Genomic DNA, 19,298 nt, shown 5'->3' with positions numbered 1-19,298 from the left:
CCACCAGATCATTGCAAATGCCACAACTTTAGCACTTGCATCCACTTCATAAGCACTGGGTGGCTGTTGTAATGCTTGCAACACTCATGATGTCACTTCTGGGTTTAAGCCAGTGGTCTATTTTATGATTAGAGGGGTTTTTTTCCACTGGAACAACTTCAAGATTTTTTCATCACTAGCTCCTGTTTATTCCTTGCACCGCTTCAGTGTAGAATATGGAAAGAAAAGGAGTGAGGGGGAGAAATAGACTGGGCTGTGGCAGAGACTTGCAACAGTGCCTGTCGTAGAAATCCTCAGCGAAGCTCATCTCACAAAAACTCAGAAAATTGCTAAGAATTTTTTATATGGGAAAACATGAAATGAGTATTTCTAAGTGAGAGGGCTGGGGGTTTCCTGCTCTTCGCAGCCAGTACAGACAGATCATGCCTTCCCCCCCACCGGCCCTTTCAGTGGAGCCACGTGCATCCCGAGGGACAGAACAGAGCAGCTCCTAAACACAAGAAACATTACTCTGTCTACATTAGTTTTTACATTTCTTTGTTTTATTTCTTGTTTTGTTTGAAATGACCTGTACCACAGGAATACAATTTATTTAACAGGTTGTTATTTTTTTAGGAGCAGATAATAGTTAAGTAGATACTGTTTATTTCACTGACTGTCTATGACTCCCTGCATCATTCTCACAGCCTCTGTCTCTGGCTTCTCCATGTAACCCAGCCACAAGAACAACAGAGCAGCCTTTGGCTATATGATTGATTATAGTTTGTGGATACAAAGTGGAAGCTCTGTTTACTTAGCTCCAATTGGTAATAGAAGCTCAACATGTTACATTCTAGGGTCTTTCTCAATTACTTGCCCCTCTAATAGCTGCTTACATGTTTCTGGTGAAGCATGTTTTATTTCATATATTTATAATAGTTAAAAAAAAAAAGATGATATAGCTTACAAAGAGAAAAATAATGCCCCCTTAGCATGAGCAATACTGCAAGGTTCTGATTGTTGTGGGGACGTTTCTTGTAGCTTCACAGTTTTGCTGCGAGGTGTAATGCCCAAGTTTCCCCAGAAACCTAAATTCAGAGTGGTAATTTACCTTTTAATTGATCCCCATGAAATTTGTTTTGCGTTACAGGTCAGACACTGCTGTTCCCAGGGAAGAATGTGCCCAAAACAGAAGAGTTGGTCACTTGGGAAGAACTGCCTTTTGTAGTAGCTGACACGTACATGGTTTCTGTTATCCACACATGCAAATCAGGGGCTGGAGCTACTTTCACCATACTTGCTGGTGTGGGTTTATTCACTGCCACTGATACACTTACCTCTACTCCTTCTCTTTTCTTTAAGTCATTGAGCCCATCTGAGTCCCAAGGCTCAAGCTCCATCATCTTTTGCCCCATGAAGGACAGTTGTATGACACTGACTCTGTGAATCCTATATTACAAATGAGCAGCATAAAAAGCACTGACCCAAAACCCATTTCCTAGTTCATGTCTCACCTTCCACATCCCCAGACCTGTTTGTAAGAGACTGTGAGCATTCAAAGACCTAAGCAGTTGCTGAAACTTCATTTCCTACTTCAAAGTGCATTGGGTGGGGGGGACTACACTATGTTACACTCCTCTGCAATCCCAGTTTAGCTGAAAATGCTCCTCAGCTGTGTCAGTATGATAGTACTAGTGATGCACAGGAGATCAGAGTAACTGGGAAGCGATGATTGTGATTCCTGCACTTGTTTGAAGGGCTCAAGAGACCTGACCTGCTTCCCAATTTAGGATGGTACAAGCCTTTTAAGGGTTAAATCTAGACAGGTGTTTGTGTCCCAGGTCCTGGGGAAGAGTTTGCATTCCTTGGTTAGAGAGTTTAATATATCCTAAGTACTGTCTGGTTCACTTCCCATCCTATTTCAGAAGAAATGCAAACATTTCCCTGCATATTATCTTCAAGCAATGGAGAATTTTTGGATGGACTACAATGTTATGCAGCTTTAATGGAGAAAGAAGTTCCTGGGAAAAAAGGTATTTGGTATCTTCATGTTGCTGTGCCAAGGCAGGAGTTGCCCCTACCCCATAGCCCTAATCTAAATAGCCAGCAGTCTCTGTGAGCTAGAAGCTAACTCAGCAGCTCTCCACAATCATGTTTTGTAGATAGTTTCCTGTTATGGAGAGCAGGCCTGAGTTCAAATACAACAAACCTAGAAGAGCCTTTTGGGGTTGTTTTTGGGTAGTTTTGGGTTCTTTTGGCAGGGGGGATTGGGCGGGTGTATTGGTGTGTGAGTAAGTGACTTTTCCGGCAGGGCCCAACAGAGCAAGAATTGCTTCTTAGGATCTTTTCAACTCATTTTGGGACAGCTGCCTTTGCACAGCAGGCTGGGACACAATGTGCTGGGGCTGAGCTGGGTGGGACTTGGCACCATTGCAGCAGTGGTCATGTGAGTCAAACTTACAGGTGATAATGCAGCCCAGCACATCTGCGAGAGCAATTGTACCACAGCCAGGAGTTGCCAGAGTGCAGCACATGGCAAGCTGGCTCTGTAACAGCGCCATGCATTTCACTTTGGTCCCTCAGTCACAGATGGGTACAGGGATCATGAGTGCCACCAAAAGCCTCTCATTTTCTCCCCAGCTGCCTCTGGGAGGGAGTGGGAGAAGAAGAAAAAGTATCCGCTCAAAGCACAAGACCACTGTGTAATTGCTACTGCTGTGAGCACAGGAGTCCCAGTTCCCACGTGCCTTCTGACCCTTAGGTCTCTGGCACACTAATATGCCTGAAGCAAGACAATTCCTTTATCAAGTGAATACAAAATGAGTGACTGTGTAGCATAGGAAGAACTCAAAGGAGATGGAACAGAACTAACTTAAGGACAAGACGTGGGCCAGCTATGAGAGCTGAGAGGTCACCATGCCAGCCCCCCTGTGTCTGAGCCTGCCAGGCCAGGGTTCTGCAGTACCAACAGCCCTGCTGGGACACATTCTGCTCCGGCAGAAAACAAGCAACCAGTGTCTTTGATCACACACCTCAACCCTGTTTGGAAGACTTCCTCCTGAGGGCAAGATAGTCCTCTGACACACACCACCTTTCTCCTGGGGAAGCCAGGAAGGGGTGGAAGCTTAAGGAGAACAGAGGCAATAGAGTTAGTGGTGTCTCAAATGTAGATCAGAGGTTTTTTTCATCTCTAGTGCATGCTGCTGACCACAAAAAAAGACAATACACTCAGGTTTTGTCAGCAGGATGGCTTAAAACTAAGTGACCTAGAAAATAAAGTTTCAGAGAACACCAACAGTTTTGTCAGTCACCTACATTCCCCTCTGGCTACTGGGAATGCAGCAGTTATGGCTTAGGAAGCAGAACTAAACCAGGTCTTGGAGACAGCAGGAACCTGGTTACATAAGAGGAGTAAATAAACATTCCCCATGTTCTTCTCCCATCACCTCAAGGTCAGGTATTTGCTTTCTGATCAGCAAGAGAACCTCTTACCAGCTCCAGGTATAATCTATGCTAGCTCTTTTCCTGCTGTTGAGGATAATGGGATGAGGCAGGGAAAGACAGTAGTTGAAGTAGCGGGGGTTTCATGCCATCCTCTATTTTATTTCCCTAGGCTGTCACAAGAAAGCAATCTCTCAGGCTCTAGAGCTGCCTCCTCTGAAAAGCATTGCCCTTGATTCCTAACTAGAATTTGGCAATAAGCCTAAAGTCTCTGTGGAGCCAAAGAGCTCTAATAAAGTCTAGGAAAGATCTGGTTTGGGGTGTATTTATACTTGGGCAGTAACCATGCAGACAAAGACTTGTGTTCTCTGCCACAAGGAACAGGTGGGGAATGGCACTCAGCTGAGCTGAAGAGGCAGGTGTGATACACTATGGGGTGAAAAGTGTGGAAGAACTGTAGTTAGCACCACATAGGAGAGGATGCAGAGATTATCAAGTCAACTCAGCACTGAAGCATAACACCAGGCTCTTTTCCCTTGCCATTTGGGAAAGACTTGCATTTTCTTAGGGACATACATCCTACCTCTTCAGGGGCCTGCAGGGATTGTACATGGGAGGGACTAGCCAGGTGTAATGACACACTGTACAAGGTCGCAGAATATCTTACACAGTTAGGAGCATCTTTCCCAGTAAGAAGTGGGGCCTGTATGTACAAGTGTTAGAGGAGTCTGGGACACAGCCTTTTTGTTCAGGAAAGGTCCAGCAGCATTGTTCTCCAAAGGAGCATCTACTCTATGGTAAGAGGCAGAAAGGTGACAAAAAGAAGGACCGTGGCTGCTTTCCTTTCTAACTGACCCCTCATAACACCAGCAGATCAAGTTTATATTGACTATTCCTCCTCTCTTCCTGCTTCTGTCCCCACTTCCCCTCCAGAACTGGCAGAGGGAGCTTGGGAGCAGGCAGCCTGGACAGCGCTGAGAGCATCACTGATCAGAGGGGCTGAGCCCCGATGATGCCTCAACAAGTGCAAGAGCATAATCTGGTATTTCCCACAGAGAAAACAACAAAAAAAAGAGAAACAGGTGACTGATTAAAAGTTTCCCCCCTCCTGTACACAAGATTCTGCAGTCACGCCGACAGATAGACATTAAATAATTCTTCCATAATAAATGATTGGAGATAAAAGCCGGCGGTGACTGCTGCTGCTGTTTGGATTGCTCCGTTGTCTGCATCTTTGTTTCTAGTTTGTTCCCCGGCCACTGTCGGCTGGTGCTGGGGCTGTCAGACCTTTGCCTCTAGCATTTCTAGGAAGAGTTTATGCATGGGAACCTTGCCCTGCAGTTTGATGCTGTAGAAGTGCTGCACAGCTTTAGCAGCCGTCTGCCGCAGGAGAGGCAAGGTCAGGAGCAGCTTGCCTGCTCGCCGGGGCTCCTCATTGCGCTGACTCAGCTCGTAGTCCTGCAGGGCTTCGTGGAGAAGGTCCTGGAGTTTCTGCACTGCATCCATGTCCTCTATGTGCATGGAGTCTGGGTTGAGGGAGAAAAGACAGCGAACAGACAAGTCAGACATGAGAAAAGAAATCCTTTATGGTTCTGAAGCTAATGATGTTTTCTTTCCCTCTTATTAGTTCTTGTGGTTGTTTTTTGGGTTGTTTTTGTTCCCCCCTGCCATCCAGAGCAGGGGGTGAGGGGCGTTGTTTGGTTTGTTTCTTAAGCAGAAAAAACCAGCTTGCTGACAAGTGTGGTGCTCCTGCATGAAGTTTGGCAGCAGCCCAGCGTGTTGGCCCTAGCAGTGCAGGGACAGTAAGGTTACCAGGGGTAGGCGGGTGACACACGCTGCCCATTTTGCCAGCCACCCCAATGCAATGCAGGGGTCAGGCAGGGGCCTTTGTGATTTGCACTTTCACTTGCCCTCCATGCTCCTTATGGGGAGAGTCACCCTGCAAGGGGCAGCAGCTGCTGCGCTGCCGCTTGGGAGAAATCTCATTAAGAATAATTAACGCTGCTATAGCGCTTCATCTGTCTAAACTGCCTAATTGCTGTGCAGCTGCTAAGGGTGTCAGCAAGACAGAAAAGCCTCGGTAGGTCACAACCAGTGTGCCCAGGGGTGTTGCCACACCCACCTTTGTGCATATGCCCCTGTTTTCAGAGACTGCCCGCAGCTGCTTAAGGAGCTTCCTGCTGAAATAAAGGAAACCCATGCCTCTTGCAAGGCCTCTTCCCTTAGGCTGCCAGTTAGATTTCTATGAGGTGTTGGAGGGGCTAGCAGGGTTTGCAAGGCTCCTCGGTGTGTCTTTGAAATGAAGGTAGCTAGCTGGCAAGGACCCAGTCCAGGATTGAGATCAGGAACCGTATTGAACACAGACTGCTAAACTTGTGGGTAAGTCGTGGTTTCAGAGGGCAGCACTGAAGAGCAGAGAGGCAGGGCATCACCAAAGGTTTTCTCCTTTTTCATCTTGCTGATACGTGCTTCTTTCTTACAACCATGAGAGAGCTGGAGACACTGATGCCTCGTCTTCTTTGCTCAGAGACTTTTAATCAATACTGAACCTATTGATAAAGATTCCTGCCACGAGGCAAGAAATCCAGAAGCAATGGCAGAGAGACAGTATGGCAAGCACACATACACACATGTAGCTGCACCGCCTGCCATCACAGCCTGGGCTTTGCACTGTGGCAGTGCTCTGGCTCAGCCCACACACAAACACAAATGTGAGGACATGGGCTCCCCAGAGTGATAGCAGTGAAGGGGAGGAAAGCTGACTGCAGTGCCAAAATCTCTCTAGAAACATGTGTCATCTTTATGGAGAGCACAACACAAATTAGAGACTGTGAATTTTGTAAGATACATTTATGGTAAAAATGCTATTTATGATGAATGATTTATAAAGTATTACAACAGTTGGGAAAATATTTTGTCTAGCAAGAAAGCTGTTTAAGAAGCTGTTTAGAAGGAATGCACTAATTAATAAGGTGTTAAATGGAAGTATTCCCAAGAAGCCTACTGAAGAATGATTCTTGAAACATTTACACTTTTTATCCAAGAGACCAGGCAAAGAAGCTCAGGAGAGGGCTGCTAGGTCATCACAGTGACCTGAGCTAGAGACAGAGGTTGATTCTGAAAAGAAGGGAGGAGGAAGCATGTTGCCAAGTCAGTCTGGCGACTTCTCCCAGCCAGGTAGCACCTCTGAACAATTTTCATACACAATCCAAGAGAACTGAGTGGGATCTATTTCCTGCCAAGTTGCAGAGGTAATTCTGAAGACTGGAAGTATCAAAGGCTGGAATGTCCTCTGTCCTTTCTGTTTAATGTTCTTCTGGCTAGGGGCACAAAGGGGAGAAGTAATCACAGCCTGTCAGAGTTTGCAGATCCCAGCGGGTGCTAGAATTACCATGCAATGAGCCGTGCTTCAGGGCAAAGTGGGTGCTCTGCTTTTGGGTACTGATGCTGCTGTACACTAGACAGAATCTCAAAACTGCCCTTCTGCCAGCTGGCTTCTGTAAGGGGACAAGAATTAACAGCACTAAATAACTAAGTGTATACAGTGAGAGAAACTGGGGAAATAAAGATCAAAGCCTGCCCCACCCCCACCACACTGCTGAAAGAAGCTCAAAATTGGCAGCTGACTGCAAAAAATAAAACAACATTGCAGGATTAATTTCCTTGCAATCCATCAGTGAACTGGTGTCGATGGCATTGATAAACTGTTAATTACGAAATCAATAGCTATGAATTTTTACAACTATCAGAGCACTGAGGTGGGGGCAAGCTGCCTGACCATGTGTCTGAGGGTCAGCTAGCCTAGAAGCTGGTCTTCTTACCAGGAGCCTTTCTTCAGCACTGCTGGCATGGGGTATATACAGGGCAGGTGTGAGAATGGATGAGGTCCACTGCTTCCTCACCTAACTCTGTTCTTGCAGCTTCTGACAGGAACAGGAACCTCACAGGATCCATTAGTACAAAATTTGCTATGCATCCCTTTGTCAGACCCAGACATTGCTCACTCCATCTTAGTATTAAAATGCATTGCAGAAAAAAAAAAAAAAGGGAAATAAATTTCATCCACTCTGGGATATCCTAAAATGAACGTGTGCTATATGCTAACCTAGCAGGCTCTCCAATACATGGGTTGATAAATTTTTATTTTTAAGGAAAGAGGATTTGGGAATGCTAAAAAATGGACTGCTGATACTGAAGGGTAACAAATCATGTCTACAGCACCTCTATTCTGTCAAAAAATGGGTGATCGTATTGTTTGGGACTTTGCTGCTCTGGGAATTAAGAATTCATCCTTTGGCTCTCTAAAATATACTTACTAAAGACAGAGATCTCTTGAATTATCTTTGCCAATCCCAGCAGGTGTGTTGGTGGTGTTTCACACCAAGGACTCAGAGATCAGCCTACTATCAGCTTCTCTAGTAAAGAGTGAGTGAGCTCCCACTTCTATTTTCATTTGTTTGAATTCCTAGAGCCAAAGGGTCAGTATATACACGGCTGCATAAGTCCCTAGAACTTGGGTTGCATAAGCAATTACACCCAGAATTTATCTATATAGGAGGGAAGGCAGAAAGCAGGTTTAGGCAGCACAGGTGCTAATCCAGGTGTTCATGTTTAAGCCCTATCTCTGATCAAGGGAGCTGCAGCCTGGCCCAAACTGCTTTCCTCCCATTTTAGGAATCGGCTGTTTGCATGCAAGCACACACATGCAGGCTCTTTAAGGTTATCCCTGTCAGAAATATACTAAGAAAAATAACAGGAATTAAAAGAATGTGAAGGTTCAATGTTAATTTACAACAGAAAAATACACCTGCCCTATTCCAGCTTCCTTATCTGTGTGTCATGGGAAGCTTTAATTATGTGAAAAACAAAATCCCATGCTTTACTTTCATATGTTTCAATACAAATAACAAAGCAGGACTTTTGTGGAGTATGCTCCTACATAGCTACACTTCTAGCTGCACTAGGGGAGACCAGTGAAGTCAGAGTGACTTTTTCCATCCAGCTGAGAACAGGCTTTGGCCTGTGCCTCCTGACCCTTACCTTGGTATCTTTACTCCACAGCACTGGAAATTAAACCCCAAGGCATCTGATGAATGTTGGCTGTTCTGCTCTGTCTTTATTCAGTGTTACTCCACTCCTGTGGACTGTCTCATAAGGTTTACTCTGGGCATAGTCCTGAAAGCACAGTGAGCAACAACAGCAGAGAGTGCTTCTGTTGCACTGTGAAGAATTTGACAGTAGTGTCCACAGCAGGGGCCAGGTAAATGTCCCAGTGTGGCACTTCTGTCACAACTGCTACCTTAGCACTTCAGCCTCTCTGAGGAGCCCTTCTCCCTGTTTAATCCTGTGACCCTCCTGGTAGACAGGTTCTTTAACAAGTTGATTAGATCACCCATAGCCACCACTGCACAGAGAAAGGCGAGCCTTGGCCATCTGCCCATCCTGGTTCAGTGACAAAGTGAAGGCAGCAATTAAAACTAAAAAAGCAATATATGAGGAATTGTAAAATAGAACAAAGTTATGAAGCGCAGAGAAATGATAAGGGAAATGAAGGACATAGGAAGAAAAGCCATGGCTAGAAGGGCTAAGGACAGTAAAGAAGTTTTATAAATATTTAAGGAATAGAAGAAAAATGATCATTTGTAGGGGGGCTCTTTTCATCTGGAGATGATTAACCTATTAATAGCAGTGCAGAGTAGATAGAAGTCCTCTGCAAGTACTTCTGTCCTATTTAGAAAAGAGAAGCTTTATATACCTGTGTTATATGAAGATGATGAAGACTGCATGATCTGTTGTTTATGCAAGAAGATATTAGAACTATTAGGACAAACGTCACAAAAAATCAGCAGAGCTGGATAACTTGGCTTTAAGAGTTCTAAAATTGCCAGCTGAGGGTCATCTAGGGTTGATTAATGGTTAATAAGTCATGGTATTTTTAAGAAATTCAAGATGACTGGGAATGTTCTAATGATGCACATATTTTCCCAGGTCTTATATGACAATTTCTATGCTAGCCTGATGTGAATCAGGGCAAAAATAAAGGAAAAAACTGAGGTTACATTCAATTAAGTCTAATAAAATGGCATTTATAAGACATGTAAATGTGGCACTTAGGGACATGGTTTTGTGTTGGACTTGGCAGTGCTGGGTTAACAGTTGGAAGTGGTGATCTTAAAGGTTTTTTCCATCATAAATGATTCTGTGATTTTACTGCCAGTCAACATGATACTTGGGAAGAGAGGTCTTGTCAAACAAACTTCATTTCATTCTCTGATGAGATTACAAGTTTGGTTGATAAAGTTAACTGCATAGATATAATAGACTTAGGTTTTTATAAGGCACTTGGCTTAGGACCACAGGACATTCTCATTAAAAAATTAGCACTATGCAATATCAATAAAGTACACTTTCAATTGATTAGTAACTGGCTAGATGACAGATCTCACAGTAGCTACCAGTGGTGAATCATCCCTGAAGAAGGAGTTTTCTCAGGGAAAACCACAGGGATCAGTAAAAAAACCAGCTGCTACTCAACATTTTTATCAATGAGCTGCAAGGAATTTTTTTTTCCCTTTTAAATTACTACTGCTAAGGAGTGGATGGATGGCAAACAGGGACAGAATGGTGTAAAATGGTGAGGCAGCCTCACAGAATCCTGAACCACATCCTTACACTTAAAGTAAAATGTCCATAACCAAGGAGCACAACTGTGGAACAGGAAGTTTATCATCTCAAGCTGTCAGGTATGAAAACACCTGGAGTCATAGGACCTCACTCAACAAAGATCATTCTTTTGAGGCTGAACTCAGGCAAACAGACATGAAGATATGGGGCCTTTTTTTTTTTTAACTCAGAGAATGATTACTTATTAAGAGTCAGCTGTCAAGCAAGACGCAGATTCCCCCTCTTTTAATCCTTCCAGCTTTACACTGGGTGTTCTTCTATAAAGTGGCTTTAGCCAAACACAGATACTGGTGTTAGGGCTGGGCTGAAGGGTGAATTCTGTGACCTGCATGATGCTTATTTGGCAAAGAGGTGTGATGTGAGACAATGAGACTCAGGGGATGTAGAGGGAGCCCTTGTCCCACAGTAGCTTTAGCAGTTTCTCTTTCAGATGAGACTACTGAGCAAATCTGCGTCTGGCTGGCTTTAATACAGTGCAGCCTGCTGGACTGAGGGCTGCAGTCTACATCCACAGTCTCCCAGTTAAAGCGGGATTCAGCGTCTCTGGTACCTCAACATCTCCAGGACAGGGCCAGGCAGCCCCAACCCCACAGCTTTTTTGAATTGGGACGAGAGTTTCCCTGTTTGCTGTATCTGACCAACACTACTGAGGTGGACGCAAGTTTGGCTCACATCCTTTTTCTGAGCTCATGGCACTGGAGTCAGCTTGCTAGTGGAAAAGGCTTCCACAGACCCTTCTACTGGCTGGAACCAGCAACCAGTCCACCCCTGTCTGTTCCACTCCCTACTACAGGGTCAGAGCACAGCTGGGGCTCTAGCAGCAGTAAGCCTCATTTCTCCCTGCTTTCCAGCTTAGAGCAGAGCTTTGAGAATGTTGCAGGACACAGGCAGAGATTCTTAGGCAGCAGGCTCTACTCTCCTCCCAGGTCAAATAACAGCATGAGCCTTGACTGGCTGGGCCAGGGCTGTACCTGAGTTGGCAAGGGCCAGAGCTTTGAGCGTGACAAACTCCTCCTTTTCCACCTTGAGCTTCTTATAGCGGCGCACCAGTTGTAGGATGGCCAGGTAGAGCTCCAGCAGCCCTGTCAGACGAGAGTGCTCTTCATCCATTATGTAGTCCTCAGCATAGACCAGCTTGTCCTCGTATGGCAGGGAGCGGTATACAATGCCCAGGATGAGAATTTCCATCCAGGCACTCTGCAGAAGGCTCATCTGGTCTCCAAGGGAGAGGTTGGAGAACCCTAACAGGGCAAAAGACAAGCAGGGTCAAATGGGTGTGCAGCAAAGCCTCTAGGAGACTAGGGTCCTTAGTTTCCCTGAGATTCAAACCATGCACTCTTCCCTACTGACCTGCTGCTTTAAAAAACAAAAAACACAAACAACTCATTAAAGTGACCCCGTCTCTGTAGCAATCAGCGCACATGGACCTTCCCCTCCTCTTTGCTCCTATGCCCACCCATAGCATCAATCTCATGCTCTGATTGCATTTATGGGAGCCCAAGGTTGGTGACAACCTCTTTCCAATGACTACTGCTTCTAACATAGCAGCAACTCTTTTGTACCACATTGCCTTCCCTCTCTTCCTCTGTAAGTCTGTATTGCAGTCCATTTAGTCTGTCCCAGCTGAAAAATGAGCAGAGAAGAGCTCCAGATGGCAGAAAAGAGGGCTTCTGATGGGATAGGAGGGAATGACACAGGCCTGAATTACAAGTATACTACAGTCTCATATTTTGGCAAAGATAAGAAAATGTCCTGCCACAACAAAGCACCAAAATGTGTTCAAAAAGGAATACATTTGTGAACAGAATCCTCTTCTATTCCTCATCACACTCCGATCTTCATACCAACAGCTCTGCCTACAACCCTACCCAGAGATAAAAATACCTTTGTGGTGCCATACAAGTACCTAAATCATAGCCAAACCTGGTAGCAATGGAACCAGACCCCGCAGTGAACCAAATATTCTCGCCAAATACAGAAAGAGGAAAGATAGACCCTGACAGCCCCAGAGTCCACTTGAGAAAGTGCAGAAGACAAGAAACAGAGGCAATGTCCACCTCAAGGTGGAGAAAAAAGCGCACAGGAAGGAAAACTGTGTGTTATTCCCTCCATACCTGGTACTCTTAAAGGCCAGACCATGAAAGATCCTGGGAGATGGGGAACTCTAACAGTCATTACAAACAGAAATGTCAAGCACAGTGTGTTGGTCCTTTCTAGGCAGCTTTTGCCCACATGGACTGGCAGAAACTGCACTTTTTTGGCAGCCCCTTGCTTCTAAAGGTTCCTAGGGCTGTGAAAGAATGGGACACCCAGGCATGTCTCAGCTGGGAGGGTGATGCTCCACCAGCCTCCCCAGGCAGTCTTCTCTCTAGATGCATATGAAGCCTTGGGGATCACCAAGAGACCCGTGAACTCATGAGCCTCTTTGCAGAAGCCTCCAAGCCTGGCTGCATGCAAGGCTCAGCTGGACTTCTTTATCCCACACTCCACCCTGCTCACAGCTCTTGGCCCCACATCGGGCTTATGTAGACAGTCACCATGAGGATCATTTGATTTCTCTTGTTATCAAGTTGGCAATTAACAAAAGAGCTGATGATTGCTATATTGACTGACTGTGGGATCTCTTTTTCTATCTGCACTATCTCAGCTGGGGAAGGGAAGGCAGAAGGGTGGGTTAGTGGTATTTATTTATCTCTACGCCATGTTTTGTGTTTGTGTTGCCAGGGGAAGCAAAGGGTGATAATGGCCTGGCAGCCCTTGGACATCCAATTTCCCTTATCAGGCCACTGAATAGAAAAGAGGCCCCAGGCCACATTAATTAACAGATACCAATCAGCTGTCACGTGCTGTGTGTGCAAGGTCTGAGGGGAGCAGTGGGTGGGAGGGAAGAATCAATAAACCATTGGGGAGGAGTGCCAGAGGGAACAACTAAAGAGGAGTCCAGGCTACTGGGGAGAAGAGCTGCAAATCCAGCTCCATGACTGTGAGACTGATTCCTGTACAGCACAGCCTGTGCTCCGCACAGCCCTGATGAATCCTGCCTCTTGCTCAGGTTGGGAGGTGGGTACCTTGTCCTTTACCTCACCCTCCTGCCCTGCACTCACTATGCTGCTCTGGAATGCAGCCCTCCTAGCTCAGTCCAAGTTAAGGATGCTGCAGCTCCCATGCTTGGAATCCTGTCTCCAGAGCTCTGCCTGCTGCACAGGGAACTGATGAGATTAGCCCTGAGATCAGAGTAAAGGTGCACAGCCACTCTTTAGAACCTGAGATCTTTCCAAGCTCTGACCATGGAGATAAGTCCAGCATTTAGGCTGCTGCCTTAAGTCCATTTTCTGGACCAGTCACGTGGCCTTTCTGCATCTTCATTTCCCATCTGGATGACAAAAGGTGTTAGGCCATTGCCCCACTGCAGTATGCCAACATTTCTTAAAGACTGAGAAACAGTCACGTAGGAGAGTGAGAGGATCCAGGACAGGCATGGCTCATACTTTTCTGCTCCAGAATAAAGCAGAAAAGTTGATTTAACTCTAGCAGCAGCCTGTACACACAGCATCTCTGTTAACTGCCCTTTCCCAGAGGCTGTTGTGGCAGGTGAGAACACGAGATACCATATTTTACCCTTTGCCAAGAAGAACAGAAGAGTCAGCTGCAATTGCCCCACCCACCTGGGAAAGCCCCTGGCCAGAAGCACTCCCCGGTAGCCAGCAACTCCAGCTCAGGCAGGTGAGTGGGAAGAGGGAGCACTATGGTGTCAAGCCTGCACTTGAAATGTCTGACAGAATTGGGACCCTTTTCCTCCAGTGTTCACACGTGGAGTGCAAGGGCTAAAGGACTGTCCCTGAATCACTGCAGCAAAGAGGAAATCTTATAACTCTCTCACACTATAAGAGCTGAGATCAGGAAAACTAAATGTCAATTTTACCTGGCCAAAATCACAGGCTTGCTATTTATTATAGGATTATAACACTGGGGAACCGCTAGTTGTGAAATTTTCTGTCATCTTACGGCATTGCTAGAATACAACTGTTTTGCACTCTTGAGCTGTTCACGGCCCAACATCCAGAAGATGCCCTTAGTGGTCTGTTTCTTGCTGCTTTTCTCAAGTCTGACCCTGAAAGGTGCCTAATCCACCACTGCCCCAAAAGAGAAGCCCCTGGCTCTAGCGCAGAGCTGCATGCATGCTTTCCTCCTTCCCATGTGCACCTTGAGAAAAGCTGCTTTATTTGTAATAGCTGATGTGACATTCAGGTTGGGGTTTTAAATTTTTTTTTTTAAATTATTATTATTTCAGTGGTTTGGCAGTGGGAGCTTCAAGAATAAAAAAAAAAAAAGTCACATAATTTGTGGCAAGTGGAGTTCATAATCTGTTAATTTATTATCATTTCTGTCATCCTGGAGGGCCATTAGCAGAGGTAATAAAAGGAGATGTAATTATAGGATCTGAGGCCACTCCAGACACAGCTGCTGTCACTCCACTTGCCATATTTCATTCCGTGCTAGTACTAATGTCTTCCTGGTGAGAACAGCACAACAGCTACCCTGGGAGAACCTTCATTGTCACCCCTCAAAAGTGGTCTTGTCACCCTGCATCAAAGCAAGAAGAAAAGGTGGATGTTGTTCCAAGACAATTTCGATGGGGGGAGAGTGAGTACTGGGAAGGGGGCTTCATACAGAAGGGAACAACCCCACATTGGCTAAGGGTGGCTTTTGAGTGCATGGCTAATAAGGCTATTGAGCTAATAACATTTGCTAAACACAATTAAATCATGTTTTATTGTTATCATAGGAAAGTGTGTTTAAGTTTTACTGATTTTATTTGCTAATACTGTGGGGTAAAAGTTTGTGTTGACACCTTGTACCCTTCAGGGTTGGTAGGACTTTAATGTCTTATCTTTCTTTACTAATTCCAGCGTGAATACAAGGCAGGAATATGTGACTTTTTCTCCCTTCTCCATCCTTCTCTGACCAAGAGTTTATGCACACAGAAAGAAATGTCACGTTTTCCTCAAAATCCCTGGAAGGCAGAAATACAGGGCATAGATAATTTAGACACCTGGCAGGCTCCTGGCCCTGCCCTGCTCTGCCCCCTTGCTGCATAACTCAGTATGTTTCATACTTGTTGCAGAACTACAGAGTTTTTGTTCCATTATTATGAACTATCTTTTATTATCTTTTTTTCTCAATACTGCTCTCTTACGTAACAATTCTTGAGCTCCTGCCTATGCACAGTCCTGTTATAAAATACTTCTGCTGGTCTGAACTGTGCCAGGCTGATTACTGTGACTGTTACTGTGTTGTAGGGCCTTTGATAGGAGAGGAAAATACACACAGAAATTTGAAACTATGGCAGGTATGTCCTGATTTCAGAAAGGAGACGAAGAAACACAGTGCAGAAACAATCTCTACTATACACCTGGTCTGGGATAGTATTGCCAGGATGGAAAACTCTGTAGGAACTTGACTCATCCCACAGTCACAACGTAGGGAACTACAGCAGGGCACTCTGTGTGAACAGAAATAGCCAAGGTTAGAGGGGTGTACACCAGCACCTCACTGGACAGCCATAACAGCTAATTGTATTGCATTAAAACCATTCCTGTTAACACCCCAAGTATTGGGTTAGTAGAGCAATCCAGGCTGAGTTCTCTAATCACCACTGTAACCCCACTTGTGATGAATCAGCCCCAGATGGATTCCAGCACTAGTGATGGGTATAATCCCTGCAGATATGGCAGATCTCATGTAAGAAGGGCACCACCAAGATTAACCTCTTCTCAGAAATACTGTCCTGAATAAGTTTCTTCAGACTTCATAGTCCCATCTCATAACAATCCATATTCCATATAGCCCAGAAAACCATTAACTCTTGGGTCCCAGGAGAAACACTCTACAGAAAAAGAGAAGCAGCTACCAAAAAGCCAAAAGAGAAGCAACAGAAAGAAACAAAATACATGGGAAAATTAAACTGTCTGATCACTCATGTTAAGATGTTTCATTAAAAAAATGAAGAACTTAAAGCCAAGAAGCAAAGCAAAAAACACAGACCCATGCAGTGGAAGACATAGTGTGCAGTAAATCCTGTGATCCTGTATCAGAGCATCATATATTCTCCTGACAAAAGGAAGGGGGACTGAAGGCAGGAGACAGCTGAAGTGAGCTGTTCACAGTGAATGTCTGAAGCAGTCTTTGGAAAGCAGCCTTGTAAATCCCAAGGATATTCTCCTAAGTTCCCTGCCTTGGCTTCCCCACACAGGGATCCAACCTGTTTCTGGTGAGGTTGGAGAGAGATTAGAGAGAGGGGAGCATTTTCCCACTCCCAATCCAAATCTGGGAAGAACCCAGAACTAAAAAATGAGGGCCATATCTGCTCCTTCAGCCTCAGTCCACCCTACCTGCAGGTGCTGGGCACTTGTTATGTCACTCAATCACACAGACACACACTGCATATAGTCAGTGAGCATTCCAAGGCTGGTCACACTGCCAATAAATTGTCCTCATTATTTGTCACCAAAGAAGCCTTGAGATTCAGTGGCAATAGCACGTCGTCTATCACAATGGGATTTGTTCTGTGACAAATCCATTATGACAAGCTTTCCTGAGTCTGGACAAGAATGCCCACTGCTGAGAGGGTGTGTCTCTGCCTTGCTCTTAGCAATAAAATTCAGCCACTGTCATAATATGTATTCATCTATAAACACAACAGACCTAGGTCATGTTGATGTAGTGCAAAACCATGAAAGTCCACCATATCATCCCTAAGGCTGTTTCCCAAGTGCTTTCACTGGGCCACTCCATGCTAGATATGACAGAGAACTTTACTGTATCATATCAAAGCCTTCTGTGTAATCCCAGGGCACACACATGTACAGTGATCAATTTATGCACCTCCATCACAGGCTGCATTCGAGTTTGTAACCAATGAGAGCCCATCACTAGCAGTTTTTTGTTACAGTACTTTCCACCCATCGCTATAGGAAAAAGTCCTGGTTGAGGCCACAACCGATAAGCAGAGAGATAAATAATAGCTCCCTTTGCTCTTCATGCTTACACCCTCGTAATTCCCCCTTTACCTGGGATGTGCTTTGCCCAGCCAATGATCACCACCAGTTCCCTGTCTGCCAGGTCACAGAGGGTTGTCAGGGCTTTGATGTCACTCTCCGGCATGGTTGGATCAGGCATGGCATAAATCTTCTCTGGTTCAGCCACCAGCAAGTGGGAGACGATCTTAGTCACTGCACATTTCAAAGGAGAAGTTGTTGTATCTCTTGTGACATAAGGTGAACCCCTCCTGGGAAAAGACATGACTATAGAGCCCCTAGGACCTCAGCAATGGTTTTGGTCACAACAGAGAACCGCATTGCAGCTACACAGGCTGCAGTGATCTGCCTATGACAAACCAGCTCTGCACACGGATGACAAAAGCAGGAAGCCGCTATAATGTTGTCAGTCATTGTCTCAGGTAGGTCCAGCGAGGGGAGAAGGAGGTATAAGCAAAAAAATTGGTGGAATGTGGAAAAGTTTAAAGGACTATGGGTAGTATTGAAGGGAGAAATCAGCATGGGACTGGTTTTGTTAACATAGTTTGGGTAAAGGAAAAGATAAGATGATCACTAAATGGATTTACATAATCTCCTAGGAAAGGTCTGGTATTAAACCCTAGGTACAGTACAGTACCTGAATACAGTACCTGAGCTGTACCTAGGCCTGTCTAATTACCTCTACACTATGACCATAAGAAAAAATTCCAGTGCTGTTGACTGATACAGGAATCACAAATGACAACTGCTATACTGTACTTTTGGGAGAGCAGTGAAAAGAACTATAGTGGCAGCTCAGAGGACCACAACTCAAGACCAATACATACATGGCTTTTTAGCTGGGGGAGGGATCTGTAAGCTCAGGTAAGTGCTGCTCTCAGAATCCAGTCTCCTTTTGTATTTCTGACGGCCTCCACGGACTCGATCCAGACGAACACCTGCAGGTAAAACCACAAAAGTCTTCATAATTCCTTAGTGCCTTACAGAACCTTGACATGCAAATACTAAAATTTGCTAAGTAAGATGTTCCCAACGCTCCAGGGAGCTTCCCTCTCCCAAACACTTGAGATCTCAGCTCAAGAACCATCAATTGAACCCATCAATTTCAATACCAGCTAGACGGCCTCCAGCTCTAAGCATGCTGCTCTGAGCTTTACTTTTATTCAAAACATTAATGAAGACAGAAATGAACCCATTCAAAGTCTTGAATCACTATAAATCTGATGGGAAAATGAAAAGCTTCAGACCTCAATGCCCTCTACATGATCCTGCTTTTAAAAAGAAAGACTTTAAATGTCAATCAAACTTGCAGTTATAAAAACAAGCTAGTTAGATTGTTCTTAAAAATGAGAAGTTAAATGTTCTGTGACCTCTCATTGTTTGTATTTGAAAAAAAGTGACCTATAGCAACAGATGATGAACTATGAATTCAACAAAGATGTTTCAGCCTTGATTAAGTAAGGGAACTGTAATAAATGTAGAATCCAAATAAATACTACAGTAAAGCAATGACAAAGATGAAGTAGGGAGACACTGAAGAATCTCTGGCAGCTCTTTCAAAGCACAGTGAACCAAACCGGAAACTGCACTCTGAAAAAAATTTCCAGTGACTGGGAAGTACAGTGATTTGTCACCATGCTAAAAACCATAGTGTCATCAATAGATCAGGAACAGCAACTAAGTTGTCCTATTAGTACAAAATACGATGTTAAAAAGAAACTGAAAAAACCCCTACAGATATCTGTGCATTTGTCTGTTATTTCTGAGCAGCCATATGGGCTTTTATAATCAGCCTGTGAAACTAGGGTAACTCAGTCTTCCTGGAAGAAACAGCTTTGGGAAAAAAAAAATCATTCAAGGTAAATATAGGAGCATTTGATTAGAATAAAATTTTGAATTTACACTATACAAGTACTTCCTTAGAAACACACAGGAGTTTATCTAGTCTGATCATGGGAACCAGTTATGTGATACGCTTACTAATCACATTAAGTCATTAATATTTTGCAATCATACCACTACATAAACACAAACAACTAAAAGCAAACACTCCACATCAGTTTTGAAGTGACACTTTTTGAATAACCTTTACACCTGAAAAAATCTGCAGCTGGCTGGCAAATATTCTACCCTAGAAGGAGGCACGTCTGTCACACT

At 44.6% G+C, this 19,298-nt stretch overlaps 1 protein-coding gene across 2 annotated transcripts in view; it reads right to left on the bottom strand.

The window, feature by feature from the left end:
• Nucleotides 1-520: 520 nt before the first annotated feature.
• The window catches only part of ESRRB (estrogen related receptor beta), a 126,845-nt gene continuing 108,067 nt past the window's right edge, over nucleotides 521-19,298 (bottom strand). For both annotated transcript variants that reach the window (XM_066188548.1, XM_066188546.1), the window contains exons 4-7: nucleotides 17,969-18,079; nucleotides 17,175-17,336; nucleotides 11,076-11,345; nucleotides 521-4,946 (exon numbers count right to left, since the gene is read on the bottom strand). In XM_066188548.1, the coding sequence (XP_066044645.1) occupies nucleotides 4,702-4,946; nucleotides 11,076-11,345; nucleotides 17,175-17,336; nucleotides 17,969-18,079 (788 nt within the window). In that variant the 3' untranslated portion in view covers nucleotides 521-4,701. The remainder of the gene's footprint in view (nucleotides 4,947-11,075; nucleotides 11,346-17,174; nucleotides 17,337-17,968; nucleotides 18,080-19,298) is intronic.

Source organism: Chamaea fasciata, unplaced genomic scaffold (genome assembly GCF_029207755.1).
Source record: "Chamaea fasciata isolate MVZ Bird 193981 ecotype frontalis unplaced genomic scaffold, bChaFas1.0.hap1 SCAF_7, whole genome shotgun sequence".
Lineage (NCBI taxonomy): Eukaryota > Metazoa > Chordata > Aves > Passeriformes > Sylviidae > Chamaea > Chamaea fasciata.
Note: the sequence above shows the minus strand (reverse complement) of the source record. Positions and strands in the feature narration are given on the sequence as shown.